At 35.9% G+C, this 10,115-nt stretch overlaps 1 protein-coding gene across 1 annotated transcript; it reads left to right on the top strand.

The window, feature by feature from the left end:
• Positions 1-5,140: 5,140 nt before the first annotated feature.
• Positions 5,141-8,156, top strand: LOC109791352 (L-type lectin-domain containing receptor kinase IX.1). The gene has a single exon (XM_020350641.3). It carries the CDS (start codon positions 5,228-5,230, stop codon positions 7,082-7,084), a length of 1,857 nt encoding a protein of 618 aa, XP_020206230.2. The 5' UTR covers positions 5,141-5,227; the 3' UTR covers positions 7,085-8,156.
• Positions 8,157-10,115: the final 1,959 nt, after the last annotated feature.

Here is a 10,115-nt window from a genome sequence, read left to right as displayed (position 1 = left end):
CAAAAAATTTAGCGACCGATTTGAATTCGGTCGCTAAGTTTTAATTATATATTGCTACCGAAATGTAATCGGTCGCTAAAAAAAATTCAAAAGTTAGGATTAGCGACCGAATTACATTCGGTCGCAATTTATTTTAATAATTTTTCAATATTAGTCGCTAATTCCGTCGCAGAATATTTTTCATGAAAAACAATTCAACAGCGACCGATTTAGCGACCGATTTTCTCGCTACCACTATAATCGGTCGCTAATTCGGTCGCAAAATAGAGACCGAAAAATTTCGGTCGCTAATTCGGTCGCTGTTTTGGTTGGTCGCAAATTCGGTCGCAAAATAGCGACCGAAAAATTTCGGTCGCTAATTTTGGTCGCTATTTTGTATTTTTCTTGTAGTGAAGTAAGCTTAAAATCTGGAATAAGGAAGTGTTCGGTGATCTAAATCTAAAGATTTCGAAAGTTAAAGATGGGATAAAACAATGTGATATTAAAGATGAAGAGTCTGGCTTATCACCCTCTGAAGTGGTTCAAAGGAAGGAATATATGGCACAATGGCAAATGCTAATGCAAAAGAAGGATACTCTCTTGTTCCAAAAGTCAAGGCTGAAGTGGCTTCAAGAAGGGGATGCAAACACCAAGTACTTTCACGGGTGCATTAACAAAAGATTGAAGTTAAACGAAATCAGATGCTTAAATTTTAGGGGCTGCAGAATTTCAAAACCTGCCCTTATTAAACAATATGTAAAAGAGCATTTTGATAAACAGTTTTTAGAATCTCAGTGGCATCGTCCAGTGTTAAATGGGTTGGTGTTTAAGAGATTAAATCCAGATCAGGTTGACGTGTTAATTAAGCCTTTCACTTTGCAAGAAGTTAAAGAGGCAGTCTGGGATTGTGAAAGTAATAAGAGTCCAGGGCCGGATGGCATTAACTTCCAGTTTATTAAGGATTTTTGGGATATACTACAGGATGATTTTATGTTGTTTATTAATGATTTCCATTCCAATGGCAGGTTAGTAAGAGGACTAAACAGTTCATTCATTGCCCTAGTTCCGAAGAAAGATTGTCCTGAACGTATTGAGGAGTTTAGACCAATCTCTCTTATTGGTTGCCTTTATAAAGTTTTGTCCAAAATTCTTGCTAATAGACTACGGATGGTAATTTCCAGTGTTATTTCTGATTGTCAATCAGCATTTATTAAAGGAAGACAGATTTTGGATAGCGTTCTGGTGGCTAATGAGGCGGTGGAGGAAGTCAAGAGGAAGAAGAGTAAATGTATAATGTTCAAGGTTGATTTTGAAAAGGCCTACGACTCTGTGAATTGGTCCTGTCTACAATTTGTGATGGGTAAGATGGGATTTCCTACTATATGGTGTACCTGGATTGCGGAATGTCTAAAAACATCTAAAACGTCTGTATTAGTAAATGGTAGCCCAACAGAAGAATTCAGTGTATCGAAGGGGTTGCGTCAAGGAGATCCATTGGCTCCTTTCTTGTTTTTGATTGTAGCAGAAGGCTTATTCACGTTGTTCAATAAAGCCAGCCAGTTAGAAAGGTTCAAAGGGTGTTTAATGGGTAAGGACAAAGTACCGGTTGATATTTTGCAATATGCTGATGATACTCTCATTATGGGGCACGCTTCTCATTCAAATATATGGACTATCAAATCAATTTTAAGGTTGTTTGAACTCGCATCAGGGCTGAAGGTTAACTTTTCCAAAAGCACGCTCATGGGGTATAACGTAGAGTCACAACAGTTGCAAATAATGGCATCTATTTTACATTGTCGGGTAGGTTCCACTCCTTTCTCCTACCTTGGGTTACCTATTGGGGCAAATCATAGGATGATCTCTACTTGGCATCCAGTCATTGAAAAGGTTAAAAAACGTCTCTCTCGATGGAAGTGTACAACTTTATCCTTTGGTGGTAGAATTGCTCTCCTAAAGTCTGTCTTACACTCCATCCCGATATATTTTCTTTCCTTCTTCAAGGCTCCCAAAGGTATCATCTCTTCCATTGAGTCTTTGTTTAAATCCTTTTTATGGGGTGCAGATCAAGATAACAGAAAAATAAATTGGGTAGCTTGGGATGTTGTGTGTAGAGACAAAATTCACGGTGGGTTGGGGATTAAGGATTTGACGGCCTTTAATTTAGCACTTTTGGGAAAATGGTATTGGAGAATGTTAGTGGAGAAAAACAGTCTTTGGGTGAGAGTTATTAGATCATTATACGGTATCGCTTCTCATTTGCCAAATGGGAGTGGTGCAAAAGGGCTCAAGATGGTGGGTAGATCTAAATAGAATTGAAGAAGGGGATTTGGTGTGTAATAAGTGGATGTCCAGTAAATGTTGTAAGGTCATTGGAAATGGGGTAGACACTAAATTTTGGTTGGATAAATGGGTGGGTCATGGAAGTCTAGCTCATAGGTTTAGTCGATTATATCAAATAGAAATTAATAAAAATGCTTCTATTGCTGAAATGTTTGAATGGGAGGGGGGTGTGGTTAAATGGAAGTGGAGCTGGAGAAGAAGATTATTGGTCTGGGAGCAGCAACTCCTGAATACTCTTATTAATTTTATCAATGGTACGAAATTCAATATTTCTAATGAAGATAAATGGTCCTGGATAGCTGCACCAGAAAGGGTGTATACAGTTAGCTCGGCTTATAAGGTCTTGAGGAATGACATAATATTTGCATCTAATGTCATATTTCGGTGGATATGGACTAGCATTGCTCCAACAAAAGTTTCAGCTTTCGCTTGGAGGGTTATTTTGAATAGAATCCCAACTAAAGATAATTTGTTTAGAAGAGGTGTTCTGCAAGCAACACAATTGGAATGTGGTTCGTGTAGGAATAAGGAAGAAACTACTTCTCACTTATTTCTTGAGTGTGAAGTCTCTTTTCAGCTCTGGATGGCGTGCTTCAACTGGTTAGGATTAAATTCTGTTATGCATAACTGCTGTGTGCAAAACTTGGAACAATTTTATGGGCTTCGGTACTGTTCTGTGAAGTATCAAAATTGTTGGATTCTTATATGGTTATCTGTTATTTGGACCATCTGGCTGGCAAGAAATGACCTCATATTCAGCTCTAAAATAACTCATGCTTCTGAAATGCTAAATCTGGTACAATTACGCTCATGGAGATGGTTAAGGGCCAGATTCCCTTCTTTCAAGTATAATTTCTTTTCTTGGTCCAATTCTCCTGGTGTCTGCCTCTCTTAATACTGCACATTGGCTGTTAACTTTCTGGGATACGAGAAGTTTGTCGGTTATTAGCTAATTAAGTCGTTCTTTTTGTGAGTTTTTGGGTTGACGTGGATTGGATTAACTTTCTTAAGTTATTTTGTAAAAAACTATGTGTATATAGGTTAGAGTACCCTTTGTACTCTTGTTAATTCTATTTTGCTTATAAAAAAAAACGTAACATACGTTATCTTCATTTCAGTCTATATGCATTTACTTTTTAATGGTTGCGATTTCACGTTAACTCCTTTATCATTAATCTTGCCGAGAATCTCACCTAGTGTTTTCAATAACTTTCTTTAAATTTTTATCATTAAATAAATTCCCTTTTTTATCATTGAAAAATTGTAGATGGAGATGATACTTCCAAGACTACTGAACAGAGAAATTAATTAACATGTTAAAAATTCTTAAATCAAGTATTACCATCCATTTAGTAATTAGTTGAAATTAAATAATATCCAATTTTACATTAGATTTTATTTAACGATGATCACTAGATAATAAATTCCTTTTATTAAGGTATCAAATAAATTTCTTAAAAATATAAAATGTTTATGAAGAATAAAGCTACTAATTTAGTCTTTAAAAATATAAAATATTTGTAAAATTATCCTTTTATTTCATTGGGTTTAATCAATCTTACAGGAATAAAGATGAATATAATGGCCTTTTACATATTTAAAAAAAATAATTTATTAAAAATGCCAAAAAACTAATAGTAATACATAAATTTAAGAGACAAAACAATGGAAAAATTATTTGAAGAATTATTAGATTTACGTGCTAATCTTTAAAGATGATCATATTTTTCAGTCATTTTTTAATAACCTTCTTCGACGTAAAATTAGAAATAAAAGACAGAAGTATTTAATAAAACGAGGTAATGTGACAAAGAGATAAAGATAAAATGTTTTTAGAAAGTATTATTTATAAGATAAGTGGGAATAGCATATATATAGGTCATCTTTAAATTAAAGATCAAATATCTTTTTTACTATAAAAATTAATCTTTAAACAACTGGCCAGTAATTTAATTAATCTGATCAAAACACCTACAATTAAAAATCAAAATTGTAATTTGTAAAGCATTTCGCTGTTAACATATTTTCCATAAAGCATTTAATAATACGCAAGGTGTGTCAAACATGTAATAAATAACCTTTGATTTTAGAGTAATGTTATTCATACACGCTTTTCCGCAAAACAAGAGATCATAGATGGTGGAAAAGAATACAGAAACGTGAAATAAAGATGTACGAGAAAATAATATTATTCTTGATACTGCACGTACGGCATGCAATTCTTTCTTGAACTTCAAGCCACGATCCTAGCTGAATGACTCGATTTAAATCCCACTTGTGTTATAAATTTTTAATTTGGTATTTATACACAAATCAGTAGTGAAACTAAGACCATATATAATTAAATACCAACTTAAGAATTCGTTATGTGGACACCAAATTTAGAATAAAATGAACTAAATTAATAATGTATTATAGAGTTAACTGTCCCAAACTAATAATATTTTCTCATATTAAAGCCAATTTAATAACATTTTTCATGTAAGATAAATCAAGAATACACAACACAGTTTAAATTATGTAATCAACCTAATTTTATTCTTGATTTTACTACACGGCATGCAATTCTAATTATTTAATGAGTTTAAGGTATTGTTAGAGTAAAAACAAAATAGTAGTTAAAACCTTAAAAATAATATACTTTTAAATATAAAAAAATGGAGGAAAGTCTCGGTTTTAGCATTTCAGGAATAGATATTCTTTTGAACCATTCCAAGTCATGAGTTATGACCATTTCAAAGTTAGGGTTCCATAAATATTATTCATCCTTTTATAATGTTTTTTGCTCACAAGATTATCCTATTATTATTTACGGCAATGGAATATAAATGAGCCGGTTCCATATATCTTGCCTACAAATACAAGAGACAACACCGAATCGGCCTAGAGTGAGTGGTAATAAACCATGATGTCATTGTCAACCTCCATATGTTTGCACTACTTGAAAACTTTTCTTCTTTTGCGCACCCTTGTCCTTCCAATAGTTCAACCACTTTCCTTCAACATAGCTAATTTCAACGATACTGAAAGCGCAAGCTTCGTTGGATACACAGGCGTAACAAAGATTGAGAACGGAACCCTAGTTCTCAACTCACTCGTCAACAACGGAGTGGGACGAGCTATCTATGCCCAACCTCTGCGCCTCAAAAACTCTTCTAATGGAAATGTCACTCACTTTTCCACTCGTTTTTCCTTCACTATCGACGTGTCCACAAAAACCTACGGTGACGGTTTTGCCTTCTACGTGGCACCTCTTGCATACCCTATTCCGCCGTATGCAGGTGGTGGTACTCTTGGCCTATACGGTGACACGCAAAACATCGTTGCCGTCGAATTTGACACTTACGTGAACGAATATGATCCACATATGTACCACGTGGGGATCAACAACAACTCCAAGGTGTCCCTTGCTACTTCCTGGTTTGATATTGAGAGAAACATAGGGAACATGGTGCATGCGTTAATTACTTACAATGCTTCAGCAAAACTCCTTTCTGTGTCGTGGTACTTTGATGGAAATACCTCTGGTTTTACGCCTAACAATTCTCTTTCACTCCAGATTGACCTAGCGGAATTTCTTCCAGAGTGGGTGACTTTTGGGTTTTCGGGTGCAACAACTGGTGCGGCCAGCGAGGAAAATATTATTCATTCATGGGAGTTCACTTCATCTCTGAATTCCACGCGTTCCGAGGTGAACAAAGAACATGATGGCATCGTGATTAAATACAAGTTTCAAGTCAAAGTAGTAGTTGTTGCAGTGGCTTGTTCTATTTCTTTTGTGCTCGTGGTCCTTGGTGTTTCTTGGTTGATCCTGTTCATCGTCAAGAAAAGAAGCACCGAGGGTGGTTATGATGACTTGGATAGAGGAGCCATGCCTAGAAGGTTTGGTTATAAGGAATTAGTCGCAGCCACCAACGGGTTTGCAGATGATAGAAGGCTCGGAGAAGGTGGCTCTGGAGAAGTTTACAAAGGGTTTCTGAGTGACTTAGGGCGCGTGGTTGCTGTGAAAAGGATTTTTTCTAATGTTGAAGACTCGGAGAGCATATTTACGAACGAGGTGAAGATTATAAGTCGTCTTATACATCGAAACCTTGTGCAATTCATGGGGTGGTGCCACGAAGAAGGGGAGTTGTTACTGGTTTTTGAGTACATGACTAATGGAAGCCTTGACACTCACGTCTTTGGAACTAGAAGAACTTTGACATGGAGTGTGAGATACAAGATAGCGTTAGGTGTGGCTAGAGCAATTCGTTATCTTCATGAAGACGCAGAGCAGTGTGTTCTTCATAGGGATATTAAGTCATCTAATGTTTTGTTGGACACAGATTTTAATACTAAGCTTAGTGACTTTGCGATGGCAAAGTTGGTGGATCCAAGATTGAGGACTCAGAAGACAAAGGTGGTGGGGACATATGGGTACCTGGCTCCGGAATATGTAAAGGAAGGTAGGGCTAGCAAGGAATCAGACATGTATGGTTTTGGGGTTGTGGCTTTGGAGATAGCATGTGGAAGGAGGACTTATCAGGACGGGGAGAATAATCATGTGCCTTTAACGAATTGGGCGTGGAAACACTATGTGGATGGGAATATTCTGAATGCTGCTGATGAGGGATTGAATAGGGATTATGATGTGAATGAAATGATATGCTTGCTTACTGTGGGACTGTGGTGTACCCTACAAGACAACAAGAAGAGGCCAAAGGCAGAACAAGTTATTAATGTTCTTAAGCAAGAAGCGCCGTTGCCAGTGCTTTCTATATGACATGCCTCATTGTCCCTTTACCGATTGGAAATCTGATTCCTTTCGGTTACCACCCTTCACTGACAATACAGTATACATGTTCAAGGCTTTGTTTTAAGGCTATTACAATATGATGTTCCCCTCTTTCCTGTTGTTCTTAATTATATAGAAATCTGAATTTAACTCACACGTCATTTAATATATTATTTAATATATATCATTAATTTATTAATATTATAATTAAGTCCTTATAATCTATTAATTATTTTTTTAATTTTAAATTTTTTACTTTTTCTTTTTGAGTTCATACAAAAATTAAATAATTCTTTTATAAATAATAACCATTTCTTTTTATTTTTAAAAAGTTAATCAAAATATAAATTTCTAAAATTATTTTAATTAAACAGATAGAATAAATATATTAATATCTAGACTTGGTACTCATATATATATATAGGTACATATATTATATTTTTTTAGAATTTTTTATTTTTATTATATATTTTTAGTATAGAGGTTCCTTCTTGAGTCTTAGTAGCCTTGCCACCACCTGCTCCCTATAATTTTTCAACGGTCTAGTAAGGTCAAGAGCCTCGTGATGGAGATAGGGACCATCACCCTCTTTAATTCATGCTTCAAACTTTCAACAAGCTTTCTACACCTCTAAGCCATATGGGAGTATAAATGAGCCAAATGCTCTCAAACTTCATAACATACATGAAAATAAATATGCTCTCTTGGTATAATTTCATAAACTCCACCTCCTTAGGTATCTCATGTTATCTAAAAAGTACTTCTCAAGGAATACACTCTTAAAGTACTCTTAGTCCACCTCAACTCTCGAGCATTTGACGAATACCCCTCCACCAAAACTTTGCTTCTCCCAATAACCATATACATCACATAAGCTAACTTCCTCTCATCCATGTACCCTTTAACATTCCAAAGATTTCCTCCATCTTACCCAACCAATGGTTAGCCACATCAGACAAGGAGCTATCTACCTCATCCACGTCCAATGCAGGATAACTAAGGTAAGGAACTCTTGGGACCTCATGCCTAGTGTGGCAAAATCCCATGCTCGATCTCATGTCAACTCAAGACGATTCTCTCTCCTCATGCTTAGTGCTACTCCTTTGGCACTCGTCACCAATCTAGGTAGAGATAATTCTTTGACCTCACGTACAACACCATTCAAACAACACCCAAGACCACTTCTGTAACACCCCAATTTTCAAAAAGGTTATTATTATTATTATTATTAGATGGTATTTGGTCATAATTATTTTAATAATTATAGAGGAATATTATTTTGTACGTTTTAAATAATTATTATTTTGGACAATTATTTTGTACGTATTAAATAAGTATTTTTATTAGCATTTTTAAATAAATATTTATATGTTTTAAGAGAAGGTTGATTTTATATGATATTTTGTTATTGAAATTATATTATTATATTTAGGGTCAGAAATATATTATTATTATAGAGAAAAAATATTTTATAATATACATGTATTTATTTTATTTAATTATTTTGAGGAAAATTAGAAGTGGGTTAGAAGAGAAGGAAAATGGGTTGGGTTGACCCAGTCCAATGGATTAATTTTAAGAAAGGAGTCAGGTGGTGTTAACCCTATCTGCCTCATTTGCGTTCTGAAGGGTTAGGGAAAAAAAGAGGAGAAACAAAGAGCTCTATCTAAGGAAGAGTACTCAGGAACGATCTTAGATCACACCAAGACCATTCATCTTCTGCTCATCCAGGTACGGGGGAGATGAGTTTCTTCATATGTGAATATAGGGGTGTTCGGGTAGTGAGGGCAATCCCTAAGTCCCTCTAGGAACTCTATTTAAAATTCTGAACGATTATCTGTGCAATCGATGTTCTAAATTCTTAATTCATTTGGAAGAACTTATTTCTTGAATTGTCTTTGAATTCCATTGGGGCTTTCTTGTTAATTCTTTATCCTTAAATTTGATGACTTGAATTTTATGTGTTAAGAAGAGTTTAGATTTTTTTTTGTAAAACCAATGGAAACCAATTTTTGAGTCTTGAGATGTGTATGGATTGATTTGGAACGTATGAAGAATATAAATGGAGTTAAACTGAACCAACGGGGTGTAGAAGTAGTGAAAATTGGTAAAATCCTTGTTGAAACTCGTAAAACGCAGGTTTAATTTCACAGAGGGGAGTCTGGGCAGAGATTTGGGCGCTCAGCGCCAGTTTTGGGCGTCGGGCGTCGGGACCCCGACATACGTTTGTAATTTTGCGATATCTTTCTGTGTAGTTATCCAAATCGAGTTCCGTTTGTTTTGTTAGAAACTATACATCTGGGGCTACCATTTAGACACAAGAATAGTGTAAAAATATTAATATTTGATCAAGTTATGTGAGTTGAAATTTGAGCCTTCCAATCTGTGTGCGAACCACAACATCAATTTTTGTGAGCCCTGAATGGTAACCTAAACGACTTTATTAGGATTTGTGTTCTTCATGAAAGTTGTAGATATTGATGTTAGGATTCTAATGGAGTTGGGATCACTTAGAAAGGATATGTATATCTCGAGTTATGGTTAAATTATTAACTGAATGTCATAGATATTGTGATGTGTGTGAAGAATTATGTGAAATTTGTGGTCTATGATGTTGATAACTTAATGATAGGTACCTAGCATGTGAGGATGATATCGGATGGATTGTTATTGACATGTGATGATGTTATATAATGGAGATGCATTAATTATGAGTTACGTGGGATGCATGAGTTGCATGAGACTTATGAGTTGCATGTGGTGCTTGAGAAGCCAGACGTGGCTATATTGCATTGGACCCTAGGCCCGGAGAGGGGTTGAGACAGGGGGGACCATGACGGGAGGCATTCCATGCGTGGGCCGTTGGGTGTTTAACTGCGCAGCTCACTGGCCACAGAGGGTTTAACGGTGGGTGGATTGCCTTTGCACGGGCCGCTGGGTGTTTAACCGTGCAACATACCGGCCCTGGGAGGGTGTGAGAACGGTATGCCCGCATTGGCAACAACTAAGGGAATTGACG

Source organism: Cajanus cajan, chromosome 9, assembly GCF_000230855.2.
Source record: "Cajanus cajan strain Asha chromosome 9, NIPB_CcT2T_4, whole genome shotgun sequence".
NCBI classification, from domain to species: Eukaryota; Viridiplantae; Streptophyta; class Magnoliopsida; order Fabales; family Fabaceae; genus Cajanus; species Cajanus cajan.
The sequence above is the reverse complement of the archived record's forward strand: the minus strand, read 5'-3'. Positions and strand labels throughout refer to the sequence as shown.

Coding starts and splice junctions, on each gene's coding strand:
- LOC109791352 (XM_020350641.3), top strand. CDS start 5,228: ATGATGTCATTGTCAACCTCCATATGTTTGCACTACTTGAAAACTTTT.